The 13542-nt window shown below is 41.4% G+C and overlaps 1 protein-coding gene across 1 annotated transcript in view; it reads left to right on the forward strand.

Annotated features, from left to right (window-relative positions):
* b3glcta (beta 3-glucosyltransferase a) overlaps window positions 1–12119 on the forward strand; it is a gene marked incomplete at both ends in the record, with an annotated part of 74198 nt that extends 62079 nt beyond the window's left edge. Inside the window, 9 exons of the mRNA XM_080844660.1 lie at window positions 2337–2473; window positions 3084–3147; window positions 4124–4255; window positions 5132–5201; window positions 8419–8532; window positions 10946–11045; window positions 11146–11265; window positions 11636–11780; window positions 11952–12119. Coding sequence (XP_080700786.1) covers window positions 2337–2473; window positions 3084–3147; window positions 4124–4255; window positions 5132–5201; window positions 8419–8532; window positions 10946–11045; window positions 11146–11265; window positions 11636–11780; window positions 11952–12119 — 1050 coding nt within the window. The remainder of the gene's footprint in view (window positions 1–2336; window positions 2474–3083; window positions 3148–4123; window positions 4256–5131; window positions 5202–8418; window positions 8533–10945; window positions 11046–11145; window positions 11266–11635; window positions 11781–11951) is intronic.
* Window positions 12120–13542: the final 1423 nt, after the last annotated feature.

Genomic DNA, 13542 nt, shown 5'->3' on the forward strand with positions numbered 1-13542 from the left:
TTTTGAAGTTGAGCAGAAAATACATATTTGTAAACTCTTACAAACACAAAATGCAACTTCAAGATAACGATTTCTTCATTACGAATACGAATTCACGAATTACAAACACGAAATACAACTTCACGATTACGGTTTCACAAATTACAAACACGAAATGCAACTCCACAAGTTACGGTTCACAAACGTGACTAAACTGTCAAAAATACGTCACCACAGACATTATTATTGAGCAGAGGATACATCGATCCCACAGACTGCGCATGCGTTCAAGTTCCCGACCAAAGCCAAGAGAAACTGATAGTGGCTTAACAACGCGATCGTGACCGGGGTGATAAAAGAATGAAATTTGGCACACATTTAGCTTTTACCCTACCAAATGATATTAGAAGGGGTGCCCAAGTGAAACTGCTCGTTTTTTCGTTTTAAGGAAATTTTAGTTTTGACCGATCCATCCCGAACGGGTATGCAGACAGGCTAATCCCCAACATGTAGGCCTAGGCCTATTATACAGCGCAGATAAAAATGATTCAGACTACAGCGTTTATATGTTCAACAATATGAAACTTAAGGGGATTTTACATAACACCAAATTCATTTCGGATTATTCCAACGGCAGAATAATCAAAATTAATTTGGTGTCATTTTAAATCACCTTAGACTAAGTTTCATTCATTGCATTAAGACAGAGACAAACGCTTTTAATAACGTGCTTTCAAACACGATGATGCCGGTAACAAGCCAGCCTTCCCGGTTCTACCTATATAGGCCTAACAAAACGTAAATTCTTTCAGCAAATGAAGATGCATGAGTAATTATTCTCACGCATCTCAATGCATATTAGGCTCATTCATTGAAAATTGCAGATGAGGCACAGCTCGTCGCTGCCTCTCACTGTTTAAACAGGAAAATTAAAATGCTCGAAATGATTGTAATCGTGCAGAACATACATTAATAGCACAGACCAGTAGAAAAATGTTAATTGTGACTGGCCTTGCTAAGTTTGACTTGGCTATCCAGCAAGTTAACAACTCAAAACTAAGAATGTTGATGTAAGCAAGGAATGTAGATAGACTGTCTTCCTTTCTTAATCTCTTATGCTTTAATTTCAAGCTGTAAAAGAGCATTGCCCTCGTGGGAGTAAGATATGATTAAAATGCAGGTGGAAATCTTAGAAACAGTAACTAGCGTTCTCCGTAATAATCAATCACACCAATTCTCTCAACACGGAGCGGGAAGCGTTGCTATGGATTCTAAATTATTTATAGATACCAACTAAGGTCACAAGAGGGCGCTCTAACACAAGAAATTAAACACTTTACAAATATTGAACCTGTGGTCTACTCAGACCATGACATTAATATTTATTTTAATTTTATCGTTATTTGTTTTTTACTTTCATGATGATAGATGGGGTGCTCTCGCATAGAACCGTGAGCGGGGAGCCAAGCTGCTGCTTCACTGAATTAGCATTTCTAGGCAAAAAAAAAAAATCGTACCACTGTAACGCATATCCTGATATCGGTCAAAACTTAAAATCTCCTTAAAACGAAACAAGTTTCACTTGGGCACCCCTTCTAATATCATTTGATAGGGTTAAAGCTAACTGTGTGCCAAATTTCATGTTTTTATCACCCCGGTCACGATCGTGTTGTTAAGCCACTACTATGGTTTCTCTTGGCGTTGGTCGGGAACTTGAACGCATGCACAGTCTGTGGGATCGATGTATCCTCTGCTCAATAATAATGTCTGTGGTGACGTATGAAAGTGCTGACGTATTTTTGACAGTTTAATCACGTTTGTGAACCGTAACTTGTGGAGTTGCATTTCGTGTTTGTAATTTGTGAAACCGTAATCGTGAAGTTGTATTTCGTGTTTGTAATTTGTGAATTCGTATTCGTAATGAAGAAATCGTAATCGTGAAGTTGCATTTTGTGTTTGTAAGAGTTTACAAATATGTATTTTCTGCTCAACTTCAAAAAATATGCACGTATATCTATTTTATACATACGAACACTCTGACAGCTTCCTTACTCCATATAGGTGTGCTTGCATTTTGGGTAGCATTCTTTGAGAAAATACATTTGAGTGGACACTCGTGAATCTCCTTAGGGTCGCAGAAGTTGAGGGGGAAATTCTCTTGTGTAAGATAATAAGAGGAAGAGTGTTGTACTCTATGACATAATAAGAGGGAGAGTGTTGTACTCTATGACATAATAAGAGGAAGAATGTTGTACTCTATGAAATGCTTTGACATAATAAAAGGGAGTGTTGTACTCTATGACATAATAAGAGAAAGATTGTTGTACTCTGTGACATGCTATGACTCTGGTCCTCAGGAGTGGTTCCTTGGCAAGCCTCTGCATGATGAGGAGTCCACCATCATCCATCACTACGCATTCGCTGAGAACCCGTCTATCTTCAAGTACCCCGACTTTGCAGCAGCCTGGGCCCTCAGCCTTCCCCTGGTGAACCGGTGAGAGCCCTCTTTAACCTGCACCCTACACACTACAGTGAACCGGTGAGACCCCTCTTTAACATGCACCCTACACACTACAGCTAACCGTTGAAACCCCTCTTTAACCTGCACTCACACACTACAGTGAACCGGTGAGACCCCTCTTTAACCTGCACTCACACACTAGAGTGAACCGGTGAGACCCCTCTTTAGCCTGCACTCACACACTACAGTAAACCGGTGAGACCCCTCTTTATCCTGCACTCACACACTACAGTGTGAGGTCGGCTACATCGTCAGCGATGCAGAGAACAATGAGATCAATTTTGTCTGGAATCTGAAATCCAATCTTCGCAGCACAAACCAATGAGATAATTGTGTTTCCTTTTGATCAATACACTGACAAATACAATTACTGTTTAAAAAGTAAAAAGTACCTGAAAGAAGTGAAATTTGCTGTGTGTGCTAGTTTAATCCCTGAGGCTATTCATTTTTGTAGTATGTTTTTGGTGCCAAGATTTGATTGGATGGATTTGATTCAAAATGTACATTTGCAAGTGTAGTTTTAAAGTGTATATGGCAAATAGTGTTGCGATTTTTGTAAAATACATTTTTTTTCATTTTTCAGGCTCGCAATCAAGGTGAAGGACGAACCTCTGAAGTCGGACTTCACCATTGACCTGAAACACGAGGTAAGTCAACTCCCTCCCTGAACAAAGTTCAGCCTATACGCATGCTAGGATGTGAAGAGGTAATTGTAAAGGAATGGTTGGGGGAAAACTGTGTCCGCTTCAGACTAGATTTGTCCCTCAGAGTTCACTAATCATTGACAGAGGCTGTTAATAGCAGCCTCACCTAGCCTCACATCATCCCAGAGATGCTGCTTCCATTTCTCACCAAACCTTTCAAAGCAGAGGGTTTGAGGTCTGAGGACTGTTAGGCACCTTTAAGGTAGTTTGACATACATTGCCATTTTTTTAAATTGTATTCAGCACAAACAATAATCTGAGAACATTGTCTCAGGGCACTTTACAGAGCACAGAGCCTACTATACATTTTGGTTAAACACCAGAAACGAACTTTTCACAACCAGTAACTAGCATAAACACACTGTATTTGTTACATACTCGTACATGAACACTGCATTTACATACTCGAGTCAGTAGTATTGGATTGTCCTTTACACAGCCAGAAAGACCGTATGACCTTAGCCAATTTACAATCATAAAAAATGAGTTGTCGAGGTGACATAAAGTTAACCATTTAGAAATGTCCTGTTGGGCGAGCACACCCCGCAGAGGAGGGGGGAGGGGTGTGCTCTGATGTACTGCACTTTATCTGTGTTTGTAAAGTTTATTTGCCAGTGCGTTTTTACAACTACTGCCCACTACTCCATTGATCTGTTCATCAGAAAAGAGCATTCCAGGTCCTTTCCATCTGCATGAGCTGCATCCTATTTGACCATCCTTTATGTACAGCCAGGGTTCCTGTCCTTACAATCAGGTGTTGTCCTGTCTTCTCTTGTGAATTGTGTTATGGTAGATATTTTGGTGGTGGATGATCTCAAGCTCCTTTGGCCTTCAGAAAGATGGTGATATTCTTATCCTCTCTGGCGTGTGATTGATTATCTTTAGTGTTGACTGTTACCTGACTCTCTGTCTGCTCCAGGTGGCCTTGTACATCTGGGAGGATGGGAAGGGCCCCCAGCTGACGGAGGTGCCGGAACTCTGCACCCTGCTGGATGAGTCGCCCCTGGCCAAACACTGCGCCACCACCCTCAGCTACCGTCTGCCCATGTGTGTGAGTTCAACCCCTACCATATCAATTATGAGGCTACAATAATCTCTTAATTCAAATATACATGTTGTGCAATTGGCAACTATGATTCATGTTTAAAGTACTCTTTTCATAAATATATTTTATATTAACTTACCTACCCAAGCGTCATAGGTTCAGTTAACTAACCTTCCCAAGCGTCATAGGTTCAGTTAACTAACCTAACCAAGCATCTTAGGTTCAGTTAACTAACCTACCCAAACATCATAGGTTCATATTCATAGGTGTAGGTATAAATGAAAGCAGTTAATCTTCAGCACGAGACGTATAGAAGTGAAAGGCCATTAATCAGTTCAGTTTATCAATCTCTACGAAGAAAAGATAGTCAGTATTGTTTAAGATCAAAGCCTCGGGTAGTTATCCATATCAGCTAACACTAGCAAGTCCCTTCCAAAGATAATTCCAACTGCATCTGGCGTCAAGCGTTGCTAAATAGCAAATACTGCCATTCTGCTCTTATGCTTTTAAAGAATTAATGGAATGTTGATGTACAATTTTGGGTTTTAATATATGAAATGCTGAGTGATTAGCGGTGGTGAAGAGTCCAAGAGGAGTTGGTATAGGATATCCACAGTTATGGATCAATTGTCCAATCAGAAAACTTTAAATTGTTCAACCTAGGATTAGGAAACTAACGGTTGTATACTTTATTATAAATTATTAAGAAACACATCTAGTGTCATACGTACACTACCAAACCCATGCCATCACCCTCACCCACCACCTGCTCATGTGTGGGATTGCAATCACACCACCACCAATCTCTGTAATGCACTCACTGCAGACGGCTATTGTCAGTGTGAAGGTGTGCCCTCAAACCCGGTTTCTCCTTAATCTTAGGGGGAGCCTGTGAAGAAGGAGGACATATTTGTTGCTGTGAAAACATGCAGAAAATTCCATGCAGAGCGGGGTGAGTCATCACACTGCCGTTAGGTGCCCACTGAGAGTCCTCTTCCTTCAGGAGGCTCTAACATGTATCTGTAAAGCAGCTCCTGAGGAGAGCTTGTGTTGCTCATGTGAATAGGTGAGCAGAGCCATGGTGTGGAGGGCATTCAGTTATGATGATTCAGTACAGCCCTCATTACTTCTATGGCATTGAGCTGAAACAGTTGCGATAACGCAAATGATAATACTTTATTTGAACCTTTCAATAACGCTTCAATGTTTCATAAAGCATTAATCATACTCTAAGTTACATAACTATGGAATGCAAAGTATATTTTTCGAATAAAAATGGTGGAAGAGGTTTTTTATTTGATGATGTGGTGGTTCTTTCTATTGTAAAACCTGTGAAGAGTTTGGGCAGGTGGTATAATTCCAAATTGAGTGATAGAGGACAGGTTTCAGAGTATAAGGAATTCACTGTTAAGGACATCTGTACTATTGAAAAGACCTTCTTGCCTGATAAACTGAAATTGTGGTGCTTGCCGTTTTCAATTCAATTCAATTAAATTTTATTTAAATAGCGACATAACAAAACAACTGCCTCTAGGCGCTTTACAGAGCCCAGAGCCTGAACCCCCTTAGTGCAAGCACAATGGCAACAGGGGCAAGGAAAAAACTCCCTGTTAGGCAGGAAGAAACCTTAAGCAGAACAACGGCACATAAGGGGGGACCCATCTGCTTGAGGTCGGCCGGGTGGAGATAGGAAGGGGGGAAGGGGGAGGGTTGTGTGGTAGAAGGGGAAGGGAAACAACAGGTGTTGTACACAGCCAGTATTTGGTCGATGTACGTTGTATTTACAGACATCCGGTGGTAAATACATGATACAGGCAAGACCAGTTTAGTGGGTATACACTTTGCTCATAGGGTTACTGTTTTGCCACGCTTAAGGTAGCCTTTGACTGTGTACAGTATGTAGTTCTTACTTCAGATGTGGATACATTTGAGAAAGTCATGATTAAGGCTGTCAGGAAATGGCTTGGGGTGACACATTGTTTAAGTAATGTACAGTGGGGAAAATAAGTATTTGAACCCCTTGAGATTTCACAAGTTTGGCCACTTGCAAAGAAATGTGTGATCTATAATTGTAATGGTAGGTGGATATTAACAGTGAGAAACAGAATATCAACAAAAATATCCAGAAAAATGCATTTTATAACATTAATGACTTTATTTGCATTTGATGCAAAAAATAAGTATTTGAACCCCCAAAACTGACTGACAAAAATGACTTAGTACTTGGTGGAATAACCCTTATTGGCAAGCACAGACGTCAGACGTTTCTTGTAGTTGGTCACCAGGTTTACAAACATCTCAGGAGGGATTTTGGTCCACTCCTCTTTCCAGATCCTCTCCAAATCTGTAAGGTTGTGTTTTCAATGGGAGGGAATGAGGGAATGAAGTTCAAGCCCAATATTCCACGTTACATGGCCCCATCCATAGTCCCCTTGATGCGGTGGAGTCGTCCTGTACCCTTGGCAGAGAAACAGCCCCAAAGCATAATGTTACCACCTCCATGCTTGATGGTGGGTATGATGTACTCTTGGGGTCATATTCAGCATTCCCCCCCTGTCAAACACGGCAAGTTGAGTTGATGCCAAAGAGCTTGATTTTGGTATCATCTGACCACATTCTGTCTCTTAATCCTCCCTAGAATCATTCAAGTGTGCAATGGTAAACTTCAGATGGCCCTGTACATGCGCTTCCTTGAGCAGGGGGACCTTGCGAGTGCTGCAGTACTTCAAAAAATTACGGCGTGGTGTGTTGCCAATGGTTTTCTTGGTGAGTCTGGTCCCACCTGCCTTGAGATCATTCACAAGCTCCCCCTGTGTAGTTCTGGGGTTATTCTGCACCTTTTGAATGATCACTGATTCCGCACGAGGGGATATCTTGCATGGAGCCCCAGACCTAGAGCGGGTGACAGTTGTTTGGTGTTGCTTCCATTTATGAATAATCGCACCAATAGTTATCTGCTTCTCACCAAGCTGCTTGCCGGTGGTTTTGTAGCCCATTCCAGCCTTGTGCAGGTCTACAATCTTATCTCTGACGTCCTTGGACAGCTCTTTGGTCTTGCCCATGGTGGTGAGGTTGAAGGTGTGAAGTATGATTCTTTGGACAGGTTTCTTTTATACAGGTCACCAGTTGAGATCAGGTATACCTTGTTAGACCTAATGAGGACTAATCTGTGTGCTTTTTGGGCACATAACTGGCCATTGGGAGCCAGAATTCTTGCTGTTTGCTTGGGGGTTCAAATACTTATTTTTTGCATCAAATGCAAATAAAGTCATAAATGTTATAAAATGCATTTTTCTGGATATTTTTGTTGATATTCTGTTTCTCACTGTTAAAATACACCTACCATTAAAATTCTAGATCACACATTTCTTTGCAAGTGGCCAAACTTGCGAAGTCGGCAGGGGTTCAAATACTTATTTTCCCCACTGTAGTTTGTATGGAAAAGAAAGTTTGGAGCTTGGTGGAGTTAAAATGTGCTAAGATCAGCCTGGAGATGACTCTGACACAGTCAAAGGATCCAGTAGTCAAGAACATTACTCCAACGGTAAAAACAGGGAGGAAGTGGAATCAAGGTGCATCAGAATCAGGTGCATTACAACACAGAAACTCCATTGGGCAGATACAGGGTGGAAGAGCAGGGTTTGGGATATAATTGGGCAGATACAGAGTGTATGAGCAGGGTTTGGGATATCATTGGGCAGATACAGAGTGTAAGAGCAGGGTTTGGGATATCATAAGGCAGGTACAGGGTGGAAGAGCAATGTTAGGGATATCATTGGGCAGGTACAGGGTGGAAGAGCAAGGTTTGGGTTAGGTGACAGTTGGAAAGCATGTGGTAAGGCTACATTGCTGTAGAGGAGGCAGATGATAACTAGCTTTGTTTGGGAGCAAGAAGAGGAAAGCAAACATGCAGTAGCGGCTTTTCAAGCATAGTCCTGGTTCTGTAATGCGAAACAGAGTTGCTCGGACAGAGCCATACACTACTCTAGCCAGTCAACACTGAAGAGAGGAGTGTAATTAGATTGTCTGTTGAGCACAACTTATTAATGTCATTGCCATTAAAACAATACATCAAGTATACAATAAGTTGTAAACACCTAAAAAGTTGATTTGAGGCCTTTGACTGCAAATGAAACGCCTCAGTAACTCTGCCCTGGGTTCTGCTGTAGTGCCTGTGGTGAAGAAGACCTGGGAGAAGCAGGCGTCCTTGCTAGAGTATTACAGTGACCATGAAGACCCCTCCATACCAACCATCAACCTGGGAGTTCCCAACACAAACAGAGGTAGGCACACTCTATCCTGCATCTATCAAACAGATCACAAAAAAAATGACATGGCTGCCAGATTGCTGATCATCCATGGAACAGTCAGGTACGTGCTCACTACGCATGACACACATTTCAGCATGGTCCAAATGTGGGTTGACTGCACATGTGTATGTCATGTATGTATATGTACAACTGAGTGTATATAATACACTAAACCAGTAGGAGGGGGTATTCACAGTAGACCATGAGATACAGAATACAAAAGTAAAAGGTTTTAAAGCACTGGTCGAGAAGGAACATGATACTGGAGACCCAGTCATTCGAACAGAAGAACTGCAACTTGCCGATGTTAGTGAGCTTCAATGTACAACCCCTCTTCATGTTCGAGTTTGCAAAGAAGGAGGCGAAAACTTAAAACAATAAAGTGAGCGGAAGACAGAAAGGTGATAGCAACACTGTAATGTACAGATGCTCGACTCGGAGACAGGAATGATCAGAAAAAACTTTCACTGAACAGTTTTGGTACAAGGAGTGGCAGTCCAGTAACAAATACACAAATCCAATAAACGTCGGGCAGCGGCAGAAGTCGAGGAAGATCCGGTCCAGGTTCGGTACACAGGTAAGGTAGTCCAATAACAAATACACAAATCCAAGAAACGTCAGGCACCGTCAGAAGTCGAGGGTAATCCAGTCCAGGTTCGGTACACGGGTAGGCAATAGTTCAATAGGCAGAGGTATAGACAAGGAAGAAGCAAAAGTGGAGTCGATTATACAGCCCGGGGTCTGAATCACTAGAACTGTATCAATCATGAAAACGCTGGAACTCTTGAGACACGGGGGGAACAAAGATGAACTGGCAACGAGACACAGGAACACACACAGACTAAATACACTAGGTGATGAGGAACATGATCAGAATTTGGCACACAGAATCTTTATTTACAGAAAATTGTGAACATAGAATAAAGCACCGCATTTGAAAGCACACAGCACCTTAAGCTAATTTCACAAGTTAAAAAATATGTTCTCTATTCTCAAGTGGGCTCAATTCAACAGAGAGCCTTAAAGAGGTAGTATGCAAAATACATGTCCTTATAAGCAACTAATAGGCCTTTTATCATTATCAAATAAAATTTTGATGGTAAACAGTCATGTGAATGTTTGGGCAGACTACCCCATGAAGATGTTAAAAAATGTTTTCACAGCACTATATCGCGAATAAACACGAGTTAGCATGCTATCAAGCCTTTTATAAGTGCTACTAGTTTTATTATGTAGCTTTGCTGGTGTTGGTGTTTGTAAAGTTTTGCATGCCTTTTGAGTAGGTATCTAGTTTTTTACTGAAACTCCTAACTGCTATTTGGAGGATGTGTTAGAACGGAGATTTGCATCATTAATGTGCAGTCGACAAATTAGCAACTGTGTAATGCTATTATGCAGGGGTGGAAATCTTGACCTCACACCCCCAATATATCACTGTAAACACAACTATGTAATAATAATAATACACAATAAGAGCACTTGTTATAGACAATAATACATTTAAAAGTTTCAAAACATGCCCCATCCCCCCCGTTTGTATTCAGTGGTGTGATCCAGTGGTGCCTTGCCACAGACTAATATGGGGTAGAGAGAGAGACACTGAGACATATCATTAATGTCATTAGCAGTGTTTTAGACCAGCGGACTACATAGTAGTTTAACAAAATTTTGTAAGTGCTTACTGGTATTTCAACTACACTCATTTTTTGGGCCATTAAAGGAAAGGAATTAGTTATTTTTATTTGACCGTTCCTTCTCTACTCTAATCGAACCCCTTTTGACCAGCCTACCCCCTTTTTCTTTAGTCTTCACCGCTGTGAAGGCATGCTCAGACAGTGTATTCATCAGGCAGCCACCACCACACTTGACCTCTGTCAGACAGCCACCACCACACTTGTGTGTAGTGCATGCATGTGCCTGTCTGAGGACACACTCAGCTCCCTGGGGACAGCAGGTATAGGTCCACTGGACGGTCCCCCAAAACTATTGATCTGTTACTCTTTTAAACGTCACATTCTGAGGAGTTCCTGGGGTCTCCCAAAGACAGGCTCACGTGTGGCGGAGAAGCTCACAGTCAGCCTGTTCCCCAGTGCCCATCCACCACGTCTAGTACTCATTCCACTTCACACATTAATTTGAACTGGACTCCTCCTGTCATGGGGCCCTCAGGCGTGTGCCCATATGCAAGGTACTATATAGTAATGAAGATGATATAATAAGTGTGCCCATATGCAAGGTACTGTATAGTAAGGAAGATGATATAATAAGTGTGCCCATATGCAAGGTACTGTATAGTAATGATCCATTTGAAGTCCCACAGTGAAAATTCTGCAGTTCTGCAATGTGGAACTTCATATACAATGTTTTGGTTATTAATTTATCATAGGGCATTGTGGAAAAACCTTTGCCATCCTCAAGAGATTTGCAAGTGGTGCTGTGCCAAAGACCAACTGGCTCTTAATTGTAGATGATGACACTCTTATCAGGTATAATTTATTTATTGCATAGACTATCATAATATTTTTGAATTAATGTCATGAGTAACTTGTTAATGTCTGTGTATGTGTGTGTTACTGACCCTCGCAGCCTCCCAAGACTGCAGGCGCTGCTGTCATGTTATGACCCTAGTGAGCCGTTGTGTTTGGGGGAACGTTACGGCTACGGACTCGGTCAGGGCGGCTACAGTTACATCACCGGGGGAGGGGGGTGAGTGGAGGCCTCACAGTCACATGCTGCCGATCTCCTTTTAAGAGGTGTCATTTAATCTGTTTCTTAGATCAAGAAACCTGATCATAGCCAAGCTGTTTGCACAAAGATTGGAGTTCATTTTGCCTTTTGTAACCCTATGAAGGAAGAATGTTTTCTGAGCTTTGTTGAAAATTCAATTCTAATACCTCCATTTCAGAACCATTAGTAGGAAGTTGTAATTATAAATAATGAATGGTTTGCAGCCTCATCACCATCAGTACAAAAAAGCGATACAGACAGATTCTTAGCTTTGATCTTTGTGTAGTAGAAGGTCCGCCTTAAATATGGAGGCAGGTTGTGTTTTGAGCCGAGTCTGGTTGCTTTTAAGGATGGTCTTCAGCAGAGAGACGGTTGTGCGGCTGTTGGCCAGTGGCTGTAAGTGCTACAGTAACGATGCCCCTGACGACATGGTGCTGGGCATGTGTCTCAACGCACTCAAGCTTCCTGTCACACACAGTCCCCTCTTTCACCAGGTACCCTACTTTCATGCAAATATACACTGCAGGGAAAAGCATCAGACAAATGTGGGCTTTAATTCTGACTTTCTAGTGCTTTAAGCATTAAAACTATTATAAGTATGGTCAAATGTTATTATGTATATCCACACTCTTGACTCAGTCATCTTCAGAGATAATTCTCTACAGGCACGACCGGAGGATTACTCAAGAGAATTTCTAGCTCATCAGGTTCCAGTATCTTTCCATAAACACTGGAACAATGACCCAATATCAGTCTTCTACAAGTGGCTCAAAGATGATGGGATGGACCCCACTTCAGAAACACCACAAAAGGATATTAAGGAAGAGTTATAGTATTTGTGCGTGTGCATGTGTATGTGTGTGTGTGTGTGCGCGCTCATTTGTGCACTTGTTAACAGAACCTGTTCATGTTTGTGCAATGTTAGACGTGAATGTAAGACATGGTCATAGAAATATTCTGATCTGATCACTGATGTAAATGTTTTCTACAATATGGATCATGCACATAATACTTCCAGAGATGGCAACCCACATTTCATAACAATGAACTTCTGTGACCTTTCATTATGATTGAAGCTTTTGAGTTGCATATAAAAGTCATCACTGCCAGTGTGAAAAGGTCTCCTTGAGACCTTGTTTATATTTATATTCAATATATATTTTTTACATGTCCACTGCCCAACAATGCTGTGTTATGTACTATTTTTTAATAAAAAGGCTATTCTTAAAACAGCCCTAAGGAGTTTTTGGCTTGGAGCTCCCCCTAGCAGCGAAACCTGTTGAAATAAGCTTTCCTTGTTTATGACAAACTAGCGAGTCAACAACTTTGCTAACACAGTCAAACATCAAGCAAGTGCAAGACAAGACAAAGCAGGACAGCAAATAAACTACTTACTAATCCAGCAGAAAGATGGCTAGCTCTGAATCAAATTCATTACCCGGTCCTATTTGCGCATGCGCAGACAGAAAGGACCTGGCGGCTCCAGAAATCCTTAAGTGCACTTCCCACCTTCTGTGTAATATACTGTATAAAGACTTAATACAGTTGCAGTAATGCTGATTTCATACTTCATTGTACATGTAAGAGACACTGGGAATCCAGGGCCAGATAAAACACAATCAGTCAAAGGGCCCCCTCAAAATGATCACACAATATTTTCCGGGCCAAGAAATTTACCAATTTTCAACCACAACCAAATTCTACAAAATGACTACAGTCTCCACAGATGACATAACATACTGGTGGTAAAGTTGTACCACAGATAAATGGAGACTCAGTCAGTCAATGGTAGAAAAATCAAGAACAAGGTTTTATTTTTTTGCAATGGTAAATGGTATCCTGGTACCTTAGAACAGATTTCTTAAGACAGGAGAGGCACTCAGGCGCAAGAGTGACATTATTAACAGACACACGGTCCCAGAAATATGCCATTCATATCTCTAAGAATACAGAGGCAGGATATACTCATAGCAGTAACACAGGTATAAGAACAAAAAGTTTCACATGAGGAGGCACTTATATTCACATACATTTGTTCTACAAACTTCAATTCTACTGTAATTCTAAGAAACAAGGTATTAATCTACATATTAGGAATCATAAGACATTAGGTCTGAATTGCAGCTGCAACTCTCTCAGTCCCCCTGAGTTAAACAGCATGGAGGGAGGCTACATTGCTGGAGAGGAGCCAGATGCTAACTACTAGCTTTGTTCGTGAGCAAGAAGGGGAAAGAGAAGCTACAGGGCTAGAAGACT

This window comes from Sprattus sprattus, assembly GCF_963457725.1.
Source record: "Sprattus sprattus genome assembly, chromosome: 9".
In the NCBI taxonomy this organism is placed as follows: Eukaryota; Metazoa; Chordata; class Actinopteri; order Clupeiformes; family Clupeidae; genus Sprattus; species Sprattus sprattus.